The following is a 17,037-nucleotide window of genomic DNA, read 5'->3' as shown; positions in this document are numbered from 1 at the left end:
CTCACGGCATCTCACCTCCTTTGTGACACCCCTGAGAGCATTCCAATTTCTACGCATGCCTTTCGGGTTGGCGTCCGCTGCGGCTGCCTTCCAGAGGATCATGCAGCACGTCTTGAAAGACCTTCCCAGAACTCTCTGTTTCCAAGACGATATACTAATCTACGGGAAGGACTTGGCCGAGCATAATGCCACTCTCAGGATGGTCTTGACCAAGTTGGAAAAATCTGGCCTCACTCTAAAAAAAGAGAAATGTCGCATTGGAGTGAGATCGGTTGAGTACCTGGGGCACACCATCTCTCAAGATGGTATCAAACCTAAAGTGGACCTAGTTAAGGCGATTCGGGACACGGTGGCCCACAAAGGTGTTCAAGACCTCAAATCATTTTTAGGCCTTTCCGAATATTATTCACAATTTGTGCGCAACTATTCCTCCATTGTGGAACCTTTACGTAATTTACTCAAATCCAGAACGTCATTTGAGTGGTCGGAGGCCTGTCAGAAGGCCTTTGATTTGGTCAAAGAAAGCATAATTACTGCCCCATCGCTGGGTAGGTTTGACCCTAATAAAACCACAGTCCTTTGCACAGATGCAAGCAACAAAGGGTTGGGGGCCAGTCTCACCCAAATGGGAGAGGGTAAGAAACACATTGTAGCTTTTGCATCCCGAGCTCTAAAGGGTGCTGAAATCAACTACTCGGTGGTGGAGAAAGAAGCATTAGCTTGTTTCTGGGCGATCAAGCACTTCTGCTTCTTTCTGTGGGGTATTCCTTTTACGGTGAAGACGGACCACAAACCGTAGATGTTTGCTTTCACTACCAAAGGAGCCAACAAAACCACCCCCAGAATTGCTAGATGGATTTTGGGACTAGAAGGCTACAATTTTTGTGTGAAATACGTGCCAGGTCATCAAAACACAGTTGCTGATTTTTTGTCACGGTCTCCATCAGAGAGGGAGAGTGCTCCTGTTAGTTGTGAATGTGAGGATGTGATACTGCAACTTACCTGCTTGAACAAGGAAGAATGGAATGAAAGTATGCAAACTGATGCGGAAATGTGTTCGATCAAAGAGTTCATCAAGAATGGTTGGCCTGAAAACAAGAATGACATTCCTACCAATTTAGGTAAATTCTGGGATGTCTGAGTAGAACTTAATATACAAGGAAATGTGATTTGCAGAGGGGAGAAAGTTATTCCTCCAGAGAACTTGAGAGAGAAGATTGTGGGACTGGCACACCTAGGACACTTAGGGCGGAGCCTAACCAAGAACAAAATCAGACTGGAGTATTGGTGGCCAGGTATGGATGCCATGACGGAACAAGTGGTGAGAAATTGTGTAGACTGTAGCCGTAGTGACAAAACTCACCAGACCCGCAAGCCCCCTCTTTCTCCCGTCGAAGTGCCTGATCGTCCATGGTCAAAGTTAGCGTTGGACATCATTGGTCCTCTCAACTTAAAAACATTGAAGGAACGCTTCATCTTGGTGCTGGTGGATTATCACTCACGGTGGTTGGTCTACAAATGCGTCCATCAAATCGACACAAGAGTCATCACACAATTCTTAGAAAATGTGTTCTTTGAGGAGGGGTTACCGGACACCCTCATAACAGACAATGGAGTACAGTTCACTTCGGATAACATGAAAGAGTTTCTAAATCACAGAGGCATCACTCACCACAAATCTGCATTGTATTGTCCCCGTGCTAATGGGTTAGTGGAAAAGATCAACCGGTTGTTCAAAGAGTGTTTGCAGAGGGCAGAAGTAATGGGAACACCAGCTAATTCATCGTTGGTGGAAATGGTATGGGCCTATCGTACTTCTCCTAATAGTGTAACTGGGGTTTCTCCATTCACCTCTCTCAAAGGAAGGATCCCGAAGACGAAACTTACTCCACCTGTAGGGTCAAGAAAGGACACTTGTGTGGTAAACAGAGGTGAAATCTCAAGAAAAGTGGAAGAACACCAAGCTAAATACAAAGTCAGATACGACCAGACAAAGCATGTAAAAAAACAAATGTTCAAAGAGGGAGATTGGGTCCGGGTGGATTTACCTAAAGCACGCAGGAAAGAAGCGTCAAGATTTTCGGATCCGTGCAAAATTTCTAGTGTAGGAAAGAATGTAGTCCATCTCGACAATGGCCAAACATGGAGCATGGACAGAATCATTCCTCATGGACAAGGGGGTGTCTTCGACAACGGTAGTAACCCAGAGACAGAGTCTCAAACTCTCGGTCCCAGAAGATCTCTGAGAACAAGGAGCTCACCTATCTGGTCCAGAGATTACTGTGTTAAGTGAGAGATTTGTGTAATCTCCTCCTTGTCCTCTCTCAAGACTTTTTGTTCATCCTCTTATTTTGTTATTGCAGTGACCTTGTCGTTGCCTTGTTGACACTGCCTTCCCCTGGTAGACTCTTTGTCCTTCCCCTCTCCCTCCCTCCGTTTCGCCCCTTTCTCCCCTGGCTCTTTCTCTTTTTCTCTCTCTCTCTCTCTCTCTCTCCCGCTCTCTCTCTCACTCTTTCGCCCTATGCAGGGAGGTATGTTGTAATTCTGTTACTTGGTACGTTCCTTCTCCCCCCTCCTCTTCTCCTCCCAGTGGTTCTGCCTTTCCCTGTCACCAACATTCCACTGCACCCTTCATGTGTTATGCTGGATCCTGTGGTGGTGTATAGACCATTAAAGAAGAGTTACCTCCTTACCTGCTTTTGGTCTTCATTATAACAGTTGTCTTAAACCTATCTACCATAAGAGTCGAATTGGACTGGTGCAAGGTGGCCACTATAACTAGTAACCAGCATATGCCAGGCCAACTTCTCACAAGGGCCCACTTGTGGTAATGGGGTGAGGGGTTCATAGGTAAATAGAAGCCTCCATGGTGGACATTAAGGGTGGAAGTGATGCGTGAAGGGGGCTAAAGGAGGCAGTGGGGAAGGGGGTGGATCCCTTCTTTGTGGGGGGCGACGGGGGTCTTTGTTCAGATAAAAGTTAATGATGATAATGGAGGCTCCGGGCCGGGGGGGTCGGACATCCCTCGCTAAGGCAACTTCAGCCCCATCAAGGCCCGCTGATCCCACCGGCCTATCGGATCCGACTCTTCTTGAAATCCGAGGCACGATCGGGGTAATCCACTGGTTTCCCCAGGAAATCCAACGGTGCGGGAGGGGCCAAGGGTACAGAAAGATCCAGCGGTCCGGAGCGCCTGGAGGGTCCACGGGGGTCGACACCCGGGGCCCGAACCGAGATTCTTGGGACTCTCCGATGTGCTGGGACCCGGTACCAGCACCAGAGCCAGGGGCAAAGCGCTGGGCGAGCGAGAGGACAAAGGAGGCAAAAAACACAAGTTTCCAATCCGAGAAAAAACGGAGAGTGGAGAAAGAGGGGAGGGGGGTGGAGGAGGCGAGAATAAGGAGAGGAGGAGGCAGCGGGAAGAGAGGAGGGGGCGAGAGAAGAAAACAAGGGGAAAATGGACATTTAAAGGAGTGGACAAGGGGTGGTGAAGGGAAAGGGGTGGAGGGAAAGGGGCGGAGAGAAAGGAAGAGTCAAATGACAATGGGAGGGAGAAGTGAAGGGGAAAAATCGGCAGAGCAGACAGATGTGTCGCTACATTTTGAAGCTCACAGTGGGGAACGGGACGTGGCTTCGAGGCTCAGTCCATGTATGGGGTTTAACTTGCAGGAGTGAGCACGATAATTGCACACAGATGGCGCAGCTGCTCGCTCCCGCAAGGTAAACGTCATACATGCCTGAGTTCTAATTGGAAACAGTGCAAAACATGCACGAGTTTCAACAAAACCTCGGAGTGATTCCAAGAGGTCACTCCAAATCAGTGCTGGCGCGCTGCGTAGGCGAGACCTAAAAATCCAATAAAGGAAACTGGAAATAGGATTTTTGCCAGGTTTGAGTAGAAATAGCACCAGTGTTCGTCAGTGTCGGTACTAGACCAGGACCTAGGCACAACTGGAGGTTGTGCTGTGGAGCACAGGTTGGATACACCAACCAGTTTTGTCGTGATAAAACTATATACATTCTTATTTAGTCTTTTATATCCCACCCATCTGTCCCATAGAAGAACGGTCCAGTCTAGGTCCAGTTGCCACTGGTCAGCTTGGTACTTCTAGGAAAACGCCTCTTGCAACTTCTCTAGCTGTACCTACACAGGAGGTCAGCCAACTGATCCTCAGAGTCCACTTCCTTGTTATGGGTACAAAAGGGAGCAGGTCATTGCTCCTCTTAGGTTAAAAACAGCAGCTCTAGTTCTTTCTGATGTTCCGCAGGTCTAGAAAGTGTTATGAAGTGGGTGCCTAGTGATGCTACATTTATGCCTATTACTAGATTGTGGGTGACTTCTAGGAACGCCCTAAGCAATGGGGTAAATATTCCAGGGGCCAACCCTACAAACCTTTTTAGTAGTTCTTGTTTGCCTTTCTGAAAACCAGCCCAAAATGCCATGTGTGAGGTCATTTCCAATATTTTGAAAGTCTCTGGCCGCACTAAACTTGGGCTCTGAGGACTCGGGTGTTATGTGGGGATTGTCCTATGGTAATCCTAATTTACTCCCACATCTAACACTAATCCCTAGTTTGAAGCAGATACTGTACCCACAACAAACATAGAGACAGAAGTCTGGTCGAACAAGAGCATGGTCCTTCAGCAATCAGACTGGGGATGAACAAGATTTTCCTTGGCTTACTGTTCTTTCGCTTTCAAGCGTATCTCAATTGTACATGTGGTTCAACAACCTGTCAAGCAGGATTTGGCACTGTGCTGTTAAATGGACGCTCCCAACCCTCAACCAGCTTATTTTGTTGAGTTCAGAGGAGTCGGCTTTGCTCATTCAGGTCAGCCTATTGTTTGCTTCTGTGAGGCATTTCACATCAATGTCACACCTATTCAAGGCTGAGCATAGGCTGAGAGCTTGCAGATCCTTATGCTAATTAGCCTTCTGACAGTTCAGGCAGGTAATCCTTAATATTATAACAGTTACTTTTCCTTAATATTTATAAAAAATCTGACTTAACCATTGGATTGGATTTTTAATAACTATTAAAAATAGTGTTGTAACTATTTTTATAGCTGGTCCCATTCCAGAGATACAGCATGGTATTTTAATCTGTACTTTTGTTCTCTAGGTAGGACCGCTAGGCATGCCACAGTGAAATTGTTTTTAGGGTCTTGTCATTGTTAGGACAGGATGATATATATTTTTTCTACATGTTCCACTGCTCCCTGCCATGTGGGCACAAAGGCCTACTACATAGGGGTGATTTAATAATATTTAAAAGGGATGTTTTTACCTGTGAAAAGGGTTACTTTAGCAGGTCGCACTGCAGAATTACACTGGAACAGTCCGACTACACAGATTAGGCTTGAACCATGGTTGTACTGCCACTATAGAGGGTGGCACAGTAGGTCCCACGAATGGCATTTAACTGCTATGCCCTGAGTGCACTTTTTTAAAACATACTAGGTACTTACAGGCAGGTTAAATGTGCTAATTAGAAATAGGCCAATTTAACCATGGTTAAAAGGGGAGTACAGGTGCTTTACTACTATTTAGCAGGGTTAAAGTGCACAGAATTCTAAAACTAGCAAAATGATGGGGTCCAGCAAAAGACGAGAAATTGGGAGTGACCATGCAAAAAGGGCAGATTTCCTACACGTGATATGTTTCATGTTCTGTTGATCATTTTAAACTAGTACAAGCTAGTTTCTGGTGCATTAAGCGGAGAACTAAAGACTGCTGATTCAAAAATTGGTAGAACATTGATTTTTATTCTAGATAGATTATTCATGGTAAACCAGCAAAGTGCAGAATCTGAAGGTGTCAGTTGCAGATGTTTCATTCATATTAGAACACACCTCAGACGTTTGCAACTTCCTCCTTGCTCTATCTTGAGTAGGTGGGGTTTTATATGCAATAGGGGTGTGGAATTTAATAAACTATCTACTTGTCCATGGGGCAGGTTGCTTCATAAATCTACTTGTCCTGTAACAAAATCCACTTGTCCCTTTGGTGCTATGTAGTGCGGCAACAAATTATGGCATCAGTCTCATTATATAAGAGCTCTGTTATAGCCTCTCTGATTATGCCAGGGCTCATACCATAGTAGTGTTTGAATACTTGCAATCCCCTTATGTTGCCACGTTTCCTCAGATCTACATACTGGGGCTGCAATAGTTCCAGGGTTAAATTCCCTTTTGAGTCTGTGCAAACCTACTAACTTGCATGTTTTACGGGTTTTACGGGTTTTCAACAACTTTTCCCTAATCTTTTTCCTTACTGAGAAATGTTGGAAATTTACTCCTGACAATGGCACCGACTTGTTCTAGAGTTTGAGTAAAAATGGTTGAAGGTAAAGTGAACTTGCAAACACTCAGATTTTTGCATGAGGAAATCCACACATGCATATTTGTTAATGCCAAAATGCAGTTCACAAATATTTTCTAGGGCTACTATTTCTTGTCCTCCTTCTGTAAATTCTTGGGAATTCACGAAAGATTTATAGCTACACTTAATGTAAGGACAAATACCATGGGTGTACTTTTGAGACCTTCTTTAATAATTGGGCCCCTAATTTGGTCTTGCGTTGACCATGAACTTTTGCGTTTATTCAAATTTTCTCTCTCTCTCTCTCTCTCTCTCTCTCTCTCTCCCTCTCCCTCCTGGCTTCACTGTTAGTGACAGCATTCTGCTCTTTCACAGAGAGCATATACACAGGCAAAGTAGTTATGTTTAGTGCCAGTAACTACTGTGGCAGTGTGTGCTTTTTGAGACCAAAAACAATTTTTGCTTTTGACAATGTTTGTTATAATGGTGAGAGCCCTGCAGCTCCCACACCGCTAAGGTTTTGCAAAAACCGTGGTGTGTGTCCCGTGCTCTCCATGCCACTGGAGTCAAGCTATCCAGACTGATGAGGGATGAAACCCCGAAACCGGTCCTAGGATGCTTGGTTCCAGTCCAGGAAGGATTTGTATATGGCTGAGTTCAAACTGGAATGGCATGGTGGGCAAAAAAACGATGGATTGCGGACCAGATCTTTGTACTGGGGTGAATGTATGATATTGTTCTGCATTCTGTCCATCAATTATTCTTTTTGCATTTACTAAAAACCTTGCCAAAACAGGTGACACGTTGACAAAACTAAAAAGCTGACCACCAGTTTCAGACCTACTGGCTTTGCCAATGCATGTTAATTTTTGTTTCCCATAATCTTATTGAAACTGGTTACACTGATTTTCCATTATGAATATTTTTGGGAAATACTAGCATTCATCAACACATGTTACTAAATGATACTGCAAAGAAATGGTACCTGAACATTTACAGTAGTTTAGCAAACTGTTTTTTTCCTGCTTTCATTTTGTATGAACATTGTATTTTGAAAGCAAAGAATCATCTATCTTGCTTTCAAGCTTCTGCAAATATTTATAATCGGAGAGCATTCTGGGAGCATTATGCGTAGCCTCATATTGCTAAACTTTGAAAACGTGTTTACACGTTTTATACTGGCACCACTGTCAGTAGTGCAGTCAGAGCTTACAACATTTACTTAGAGTGCTCCCCATAATAATAAGGCTTTCAATTAATGAACCGTATATACAAATTGAACAGTATTAAAGTATGGACAAAAATATTACCTTAACTGCAGACAATGCCCTTCCATGATCCCAAATGTGATGCTGCAAACTGGCAGCCAAAGGGATTGTGCTGCAGGGGGTTGGGCCTACTTGTCCTAAGGACAAAATACACATGAAAACCTGTTGCCCTTGACCCCAAACAATATGTCCTGGGCGTTGGGCTATAGGGATTCCACATCCCTATTATACTATATAGATGAAACTATGACATGGACCAAGTGAGTATGTTTAGAGTTAGTGATACATCACCACTACTGTGTCCACAGTACATCTACGTCAACCCTAACACGGAAACACCACACTAGCCGCACGTCTACTTAACCCTAAAAATACGCCTACCCATGCTCCATAAATGACCCCTATAACTCTCTGACATTTTAATGTTGTCAATGTGGTGTTTTGTAGCTGCGGAGGTATTGTATATAGTTTTGTGTATCGATGCAGTGGCTAAGCAAGTGACGTTGATGTAGTTAAAATTCACGGAGGTCCGAATACAGCTGTATAACTGCTACTGGGAATGGGCACAAAATAAATGTTAGGAATTGAAATCTAAGACTACTGATTAAGAAAGGGGAAAATACTGTTCTCATTGGTGCAAATGTGTTATTAATGTATAGAACTACATTGAATGCATAGTGCTTTTATAGTACGTCTGGTAGATTTTGTTATTTACTGGTAAGGTATTGTATCAGTCTTTATTGAAATGTATTACATTTCTTAATCTTTTACTTTCTATAGACATTCATATTTACTGATGGTGAAGACCAAGATCTGCGTCAAGGAGCAGGTAGGGAACTGGTTTACTAAGGAAAGGAGGCATAGATCCTCTTATAATATACATCATGTATGTAGATAAGACATAAATGCCGGGGCTGTATGAAATGTTGAGAAGTGTTCTCACTTGACTGTTACAATTAGTAGAATAACTGCACGGTCGTTCTGAAATGTACCTCATGCGAAACCTGTTACTGTTATAAATGTTATTATTGCGCTTTTTAAAATATTTGAGATGTAAAGGAAGAAAAACAAACAATAAAAACATTTGTAGAAAAGAAATATATTGATATTCTCCTGCACCCACCCAATATTGTGCACCCTGCAGGGAGTCACTTAACCCACAGGTTAATGTCATGTGGATTATTTGTTTGCACGTCACCAGCTTTCAGAGTTATTCTCTCGTCTGTTGAAAGCATCTTCTTCAAAGCAAGACAAACAAAGCTGTACAGTGTGATTGTGAGTAGAATAACTTCTGTTACTGGCTGGTGGACGAAAATGTGGTAAAAATAGACTTCAGTGTATCTTCCTGTGAACCCTAATATAATTTCTTTTTAATGTCTATAGCCACTTCTCTGAAATAAGTTGTGTTGCTGGCAAGAGATCTGTGGCGATGCGTTAGGGTTGGGAATCGGAGAAACTACTCAGTTTCGGGCTATGTCCCATTACAGACTAGTAATCCGATTCACGCTAGCCTTTGAGAGTCTAATTAGTAGTTGAAATACAAATCCAATCTTTTAATTTTATCTCTTTTTTAAAAAAAAAATTGATTTTGTTTTTATTTATGTTTTCAGGAATTCAAGTGATAAACACCAACTGCTCGACCATGCACACTCGACAAGCTCTCTGCTGCAAGATGGCTGTGGAATATGACAAGTTCATTGAATCGGACAGAAAGTAAGCTAGACCTTTCAGCAAATGGGTTACTTGTGTCTCACCCTAATTCTGCCTGGTTCTCTAGAAGCAGTGCCTTACTTAAGAGGCCTAATTGGTTTGAAACTGATTTGGAGTTCCTTGTGTTCTTTAAGGGGGGGGATGTGACCTGCCCAGGCGATTGCAGCTGGACTGTTCTTATTTGAGCAGGGCCCAGGGGTGAGTAACTTTATCAAATAGCTACTTGTCCAAGGGATGAAATGCTTCATAAATCTACTTGCCCTGTACTAAAACTCCACCTGTCCATTTTAATGCCATGCAGCTAGGTGACATTTTCGTATCGGAGCTCTGATAACATTCATCTAGATTATGCCAAGGCTCATGTAATATTATGGTTAGAATTCTAGCAAAGCTCTGGTTATGGCACTGTTTTAGGTCTAGCCTAGACCGCGCATGCGTGGTCTCTTCATATGCTGTATTTAGTCTGTGGGCTTGTAGCCAGCTTCTGATTGGCTGGCTTGTGTCTGTCATTTAAAAAACGTTGCTTCTAATTGGATAATAGTTCCTGCCTTTCCCCCTTTTGTCTCAATTGTTGACTCCCACGGATCGCCCCAGGATTTGTCTTCTTCCACTCCTGGTATTGTATGTCCAGAACTTTTTTTCATTTTACATTGCCACCGAGCACTTCCCACTTAGCATTGCACCTGACGGCGCTGCTCTTCAGTGTAATCAAGCACTGCTCTCAATTTGTTGAGGCGCAAGCGCGCTCCGCGCAATGTACTTTTAATTTGCACACACTTATGCATGTCTGTGTCTTAACCCTCCCACAAACCAGTCTGTGTCGGTTTCTTCTTCTTCTTCTCCACTCTGCTCATTCATGTCGATCTGCCCGTTAGCTCATTAGCAGCATTCCTTTCTGTGACGCAGTTCATTGACGGATCTCTTGGTAGTCTCTTTCCCACCATGGCCGCTAAGCTGTACGTGGTAGAGCCTGCCTCTTTCCTTTCACCACTCCCTGCATCCCTCTCATTGCGCAGGCTCCGGTTTCCGAACATGCTCGTCCGCTTCTCTAAATTAACTTTAAGGGTAACCGCAGTGGACTGTGATCGGGCAGTGCAGGAAGCGAACAATACTGTAAGTGCAGGTCTGTGCTGGGGTGAACGAATGCAGGTCCCAGGGAAGCAGCGCGCGTGACTGAGGGAGCTGATTGCCCAGTATATCTGAACTAATAATGCATTTGGATATTTGCACTGCTGTAAGTCAGTTTAATTGAACCTTTTCTTTTGCTTACTCTAACACTGTGCAGTGGCCGCCAGACCTGCCGCAGGTGTTTTCATGACAGAGTTTTATTTACTGCTTCTGTTTTTTTGTCCTTCACCAGCTTCTCTTGCAGGGGCTCTTTGGTTCCCCCTTCATTTCCCCTCAGGCACCCCCTTCCCCAACTAGCCACGTTTTGCGCCCGCTCTTGGAGAGCCTTTTTCCATCTCTGTTCCGGTGCCTTTACCCCGTGGGGACCTTCCTTGCTTCATGTTACTCTGCTGCATGGGGTTTTGCTGCATTGCACACACCCTCAGTGGCCCACAGCTTCCTCCCAATGTGGTTTCCAAATTGGGGACTTGGGCGTTTTTTTAATTGCTGTTCATTGGCTCGCCGACTGAGCTGCACATGAGGCTCACTCTTCTGCTGATTTATGTGGCATATCCTTTCATCACTGTAACATATGCTGTTTTGACGCTCTGTTGTTTTTTTAGGTCTCGCCTAGGCAGCGCGCATGCGCTGTCTCTGAGACATCCAGTAATCCGTATCAGTGGTGAAACTACGCCTATTGCCACCTATTGGCTTGGTTGCTTGTCAGCTTAAATCTTTTGCTTTTGACCTGTTAATCTGTCTTTTAGTTCCTCCTTTATTTGTTTGGGAACGCCTATGCAGCACTGCCTAACTACTGTAAACCTGCCAGTAGTGTGCTGAAGTATTTGTCTTGGAACTATTTTTCGTTTATGATGTTCTTAATTTGTTTGTGCATGGTATTTTTTTTTGGGGGGGTGGGGTGAACGGTGAGTTTTAATGTTTGCATTTGCGTTGCGATGATTTTAGCACCTATTAGCATTATGCCCCCACATGCTCTCCACAATCAGTTTAAGGTAAACCGGCCCCACTGGTGTCACAAATCCCTTCCGTGCATGGTGAGTTTTAATGTTTGCATTTGTGTTGCGATGATTTTAGCACTGATTTATTCATCCACAAGCTTTCCACAATCAGTTTAAGGGAAACAGGCCCCCGGTACCGCAAATCCCTTCCGTGCAGGTACGGGTTGTTGTCACCAGGAGAGGGGGGCCCCCGTTAGCGATCACGCTGCACGGAAGTAGCGAGGCAGTTCCTTCGCGTTGGTGATCTGTGAGCTTTTAGTGTTGAATTTGTAATAATGTTCCGTAAGTCTTATTAGGCGTCAGCTTTAGGGAGCACATTTTGTTTTAATCGTACCACTAGTGTGGAGAAGTATTGGCTTTGAATTTTTTTTCAGTTTTTGGTGTTGGTGTCTTTCCTAATTTGCTCGTGCACGGAATTTTTTTTTGAGGTGACCGGTGTCTTTTAATGTTTGCATTTGTGTTGTGATGATTTTAGCACTGATTAGTATTATGCCCTCACATGCTCTCCACAAACAGATTAAGGGAAATCGGCCCCTGGTATCGCAAATCGAGGCAGCTCCTTTGTGTTGGTGACTTACGAGCTTTCAGTGTTGAATTTGTAACAAATAATGTTCCGGGAATCTTATCAGGCAGCAGCTTTAGGGATTCGCGTTTGCTTTCGTGTCACTGGGCATACGGAAAAAAAACTTTAAAATTCACAGCGCTCTACCCTTTGAATCAAAATGCAGTGTGCCAGCCACAATGCTGTAATAAAAGTAAAGCAAACATGTGAACAGTTTCTGCGCTAAATGTGTTAATTTTTCTCCGCCAATCAGCATGCAGTAATAACAGAACATTGCCTAGGCGCACACGTTTGCAATGTATGTCTGTGATGTTGGTGTACTACTCGACCTGCAGTAACCAGGCAATGCACACCATCCTGCTCTTCACACGGCCCCTTGTACCGGTCACTATGCAGTAATATTGGTAGACTGCACACGCCAACACGTTTTGCATCCCACATGCTTGTTTTGTGTATCAGTCAGCATGCAGTCACTGTGAAAAGGATCTGGCCTAGTGGTAAGCGCTACTGACTTTGAACCGGGACACAATCCTGACTTCTGCTCAAAGTCATGTGATTCTGTACCACCCTGGAACACGTTCCAGTTTTAAAATTTGCTCTACAACGTGTGATTTTGGGCACATACTTTACATTTTTTTAGGATTCTCTAAAAATACATGTGCTCGGGACTGGAGCAGAAGCTGTTATGTTGATTATATGGTGCTAGTGCTAAGCACCCGCAAATATTAGCTTGTATTTACCAGTGCGCTCTTCCTATATGTAAAATACCACTACATAATCTGAATGCCTGGAATCTGGATTCAATCCTGGTTTTCTATAAACATACTGGAACGCTTTTATAAAATAAATGTAGTCCCATGTACTTTAGGGCCTGTGTGGCATCCATAAAATCAATTGTAAATTTTAAAATCCTTTTACGTGTGGGTCCCGTTTCTTGTTTTTTGTACCTTTTTAGCTGTAACCTACAGTTGTTTTTGCACGTTGTTTTTAAGTTACTGATCTGCATCTCACAGATGCTGCTGACACATAGATTAGGATCTTTACATCGAGGCTTATTTACACACAATTAGCTCGTCTTGGTTTCCTTTTGTAGCTGTAGGGAACATGCTAATGTTTCACACTACAGCAGACCTTCAGGCTTCTTTTTTCCTCCAAAACAATTGCTAATACAGTGGGATTTATTCACATAGCTACACGAACCAGCATAAAAACAATGTTTTTGTTCTTAAAAAAAAACAAAGTTCGAATCGTATTGCAACAAAAAGTGTATTTCTTCTTTGATAATACTAATTTAGTTTTTGGGTAGCTGCAAACATAATGGGATAACACAGCCCCTTGTACTGGTCACTGTGCAGTAATCTTGGTAGACTGCACACGCGATATACCCACGTTTTGCATGCCACATGTTCATTTTGTGTATCAGTCAGCATCAAGTCAGTGCGAAAGAGATGTAGCATAGTGGTAAGCGCTGCTGACTTTAAACCGGGGCATCCTGGCTTCTGCTCAAAGTTGTGTGATTTTGTACCACCTTGGAACCCAGGTCCCACTTTACATGTGAACTCCGCCATTCAGCATGCAGTAATAACAGAATAATGCCCAGGCACACACGTCTGCAATATACATCTGTGATGTTGGTGTACTACTCGACCTGCAGTAACCAGGCAATGCGCGCCATTTTGCTCTTCACCCGGCCCCTTGTACCGGTCACTATGCAGTAATCTTGGTAGACTGCATACGCGATATACCCACATTTTGCATGCAACATGTTCGTTCTGTGTATCAGTCAGCATGCAGTCACTGCGAAAGGGATGTAGCATAGTGGTAAGTGCTGCTCACTTTGAACCGGACATCATCCTGGCTTCTGCTAAAAGTCGTGTGATTCTGTACCACTCAGCACCACCTAAACACCAACACAACACCAACGTATCACACAGAGCAAAATCAGCATCACTCTCACACATCGGTATCAATAAACTGCACCACAGCATCACTCAGTAACACCTCAACATCACTAAACACCACCTCAGCATCACTTTGCAACACATCGGCACCAGCACAGCAGCAAATAAACACCACCACAGCACCACATAAGCACCAACACAGCTCAACATCATCAATGCACCACTAACCGTGCAGCACCAAAACGGCAAAAGCACAGCACCACCTCCGCTCCAGTGCACTAACCCCTCAACATCAATACAGCACAGCACAACACAGCACCATCTCCGCATCAGCGCAGTTCCACCCAGCATCCATGCACCAACACCAACGCACCCAAAATTCAAAAGCAAATCAGGACCAACACTGCACCACCTCAGCATCAGCGCTGCTCCACATCAGCATCACTACAACACCAGCAGTACAGCCCGACATCAGCACCACATCAGCACCAGCACAGCCATACCACAACAGCAATTCAGTACCAACCAAGCACAACTTCAACATAATTGATGCACTATATCAGCAGTAACTAAAACATCAACACAAAGCCAGCTCAACATTACAAAGCTGCACATCAGCGACACTGCTCTACAACATAGCTAAGCTGTCCGGTTTTAGGTTTAAATCTATAATAACTGATAAAACCCCACTGAAAGAGAAATAGCCCTCACCAGTGAAAACATATAAACACTGAAAAAACACCTGCACAACCACAAACTAAATGCCATTCAAGAGAGTGAAAGAGTCATTTTTTTTCTTCCTGAAGGGGCCAATACAATGTAACTTTGTTATACAAGCTAGCAGTAAGAAAGCCTAGGCTAACATTGTTCTGCTTGAGTTTTGTTGTTTAGGGATGCAACTAAAATATTGTTTCTTCTTCTTTTTGCTTTTTTTTCAGTTGTGTGGTCGTTGGTCTAAAGATGCAGGGTTTAGAAGCATGTTTTAGGTCTTGTTTAATTATTTTATAAACTGTAGAGAATCAAGAAATATCAAAATCATATTTGATATTTTGGCTGCGTTTGATTCTTTCACTGATAGGTAAAATGGCTGGTTTCATAAGGCTCTTTCCTAATATGTGTCATCACATTTACCCACAGAGAATGGGTAAAAACCTTTAATACATTAGCCCCCAGTATCTAGTGAATCAGTGTTGATAGTAGGTAAATTGCCAACACCTCAGGCTTTAAACATTCAATGCAAGGTATAGTAACAAGTATATGTGAAAAGAGCGCTATCACCAAGCATTTCGAGTAGTGTTGAAAACATGACACCAGACATTTGGAAAACACGGAACGCAGTGTCACTTGAAAAGTTTCTGTGATGACCTGTCAAAATTGATACCTGAGCTGAAGTGCTTCCCTGTAAGATATCCTTGCCACTTGTTAGATGGTATGCTGAAATCATCTTTACAATCTTCAGAGTTAATGAGGAATGCTATTGACTTTTTAGTCCATTCTGGTGCACTGATGTCTTATGCACAGGAACTAAAACGCAAATATTTATCATTTCATGCTTTGTGTGGCATCAGAGAAAGAGTCATGCCAACTGTGTCCCTTAGCTGATGGTTCTCAGTCCAAGGGGCTATGAATGCTATATTATCCATGTGGCAATGATTTACAGAATTTTTGCTGAGTGATGATGCCAAAGGCAAGTAATGTTAGGATCTTTGGTCGCATATTGATAGTGATGCGAAAAAAAGTACACTCTCCTGCATTCTTAGATTTTTACAGGGAAACATAACTGATGTAGTGGAAATAATAAAAAAAACTAGAGTCTGAAAACACCCTTTTCTGCCAAGTGTTCAGCATAATTGGTGTAGATGTGAAACATCTCCTGGAGAGTAGGCTTGGCGACACCTTTAGTGACTTTGGCACTGCAACATGTTCCATGTTAGAGTGCTTGCTACTTGGTAAGCAAAGCAAAGATGAAGAGCAATTCAGGAACTATTATTTTACAATGTATCAGAAATGGCTTGCAATGATGCATAGAAATGTCTCATCACCACCAATGGCAATGAAACCTCACTGCGGTACTCTGTACAAGTTCTAGATCCCTTCCATAAAGGGGAATTCCCTCTGTAGTTTCAAAAGTGCTGCTTCATTTTTTACCACTACCATAACTCTGAGGGCATAAGCGCCTATCTCAATGCAATTGTTGCAGAACCTGCCCTGAGAATTGCAATCTTCAAGTGCGCCAATATTGTAATGGAAAGCTATGTCAGTAGCCAGAGTTAACACATTGTTTTGGTGTTGCCCTTCTCAAGTGCCAATGTTGAGAGGGCCTTTTCACAGAAGTTTACATGGGAAAGAAAGAGCGAGCACACATGACCAAAGACTCACTGAAGATGTATTCTATGGTGTACTACAATAAGTGTAATTTTCAAAAATCTATTTGGACCTCATATACACTATACATACACTGTCTATATACCTTGCACTATCAGTGCAGAAAGCAAGCGATAATAAAAACAAAATGTTCCATAAACACCGGAAAAACACTGTTTCTGTTGTTTATAATGGTTCAAAAATGTGTAACCACTGATAACTACTGTTTTTTAACGTATTGAAATCCCTTGAAAACACTGGAAAAAACCCCACCAGAATTTACCAAAAATAGAAACTGAAAACAGGAAAGCCTAAACATAGCTTAAAACAAAGGCCAAACCAAAACATCTGGCTAATCGCTTATAAGGTCCCAAAGGCGAGACCTGTTGGCTGTGCCAATGATTGTTTTAATATCATTCGCATGAGGCTCACTGTGTTGCAGACAGCCATCCAGCTTGTTCTTCTGTCACTGGACTTGTACTGCTAAGTCTACAAGCGCAAAAGTGTATTGTTTGTTTCTGTAAAGCATGTTTGAAGATCTGCTCATTTGTTTGTTCAGTGCTGCCGATTTCGATCAATGTCTGGGCAATGTCTCTTGTCCATGCAAGGGGTACAGATGTTGCCATGGTGACCTCGTAATTCATCCGAGCCAAATGATCAGAGCTTTCTTTGTTGAATGGAGACTCCAATATCTGGTCTATTTGTACTCAGGACTACGAATGGTTGTCTGTTTTGTGGAGCATATCAATAGCTCAAAAGAGATTGCAGAATTAGTCTATTTTCT

General features: G+C 43.2%; 1 protein-coding gene across 2 annotated transcripts in view; it reads left to right on the top strand.

Moving 5' to 3' along the window:
• The window catches only part of RFNG (RFNG O-fucosylpeptide 3-beta-N-acetylglucosaminyltransferase), a 142,567-nt gene that overhangs the window by 82,963 nt on the left and 42,567 nt on the right, over nt 1-17,037 (top strand). For both annotated transcript variants that reach the window (XM_085617562.1, XM_085617563.1), the window contains 2 exons: nt 8,371-8,419; nt 9,201-9,303. In XM_085617562.1, the coding sequence (XP_085473688.1) occupies nt 8,371-8,419; nt 9,201-9,303 (152 nt within the window). The remainder of the gene's footprint in view (nt 1-8,370; nt 8,420-9,200; nt 9,304-17,037) is intronic.

This window comes from Triturus cristatus, chromosome 7 (genome assembly GCF_964204655.1).
Source record: "Triturus cristatus chromosome 7, aTriCri1.1, whole genome shotgun sequence".
Taxonomy (NCBI): Eukaryota; Metazoa; Chordata; class Amphibia; order Caudata; family Salamandridae; genus Triturus; species Triturus cristatus.
The sequence above is the reverse complement of the archived record's forward strand: the minus strand, read 5'-3'. Positions and strand labels throughout refer to the sequence as shown.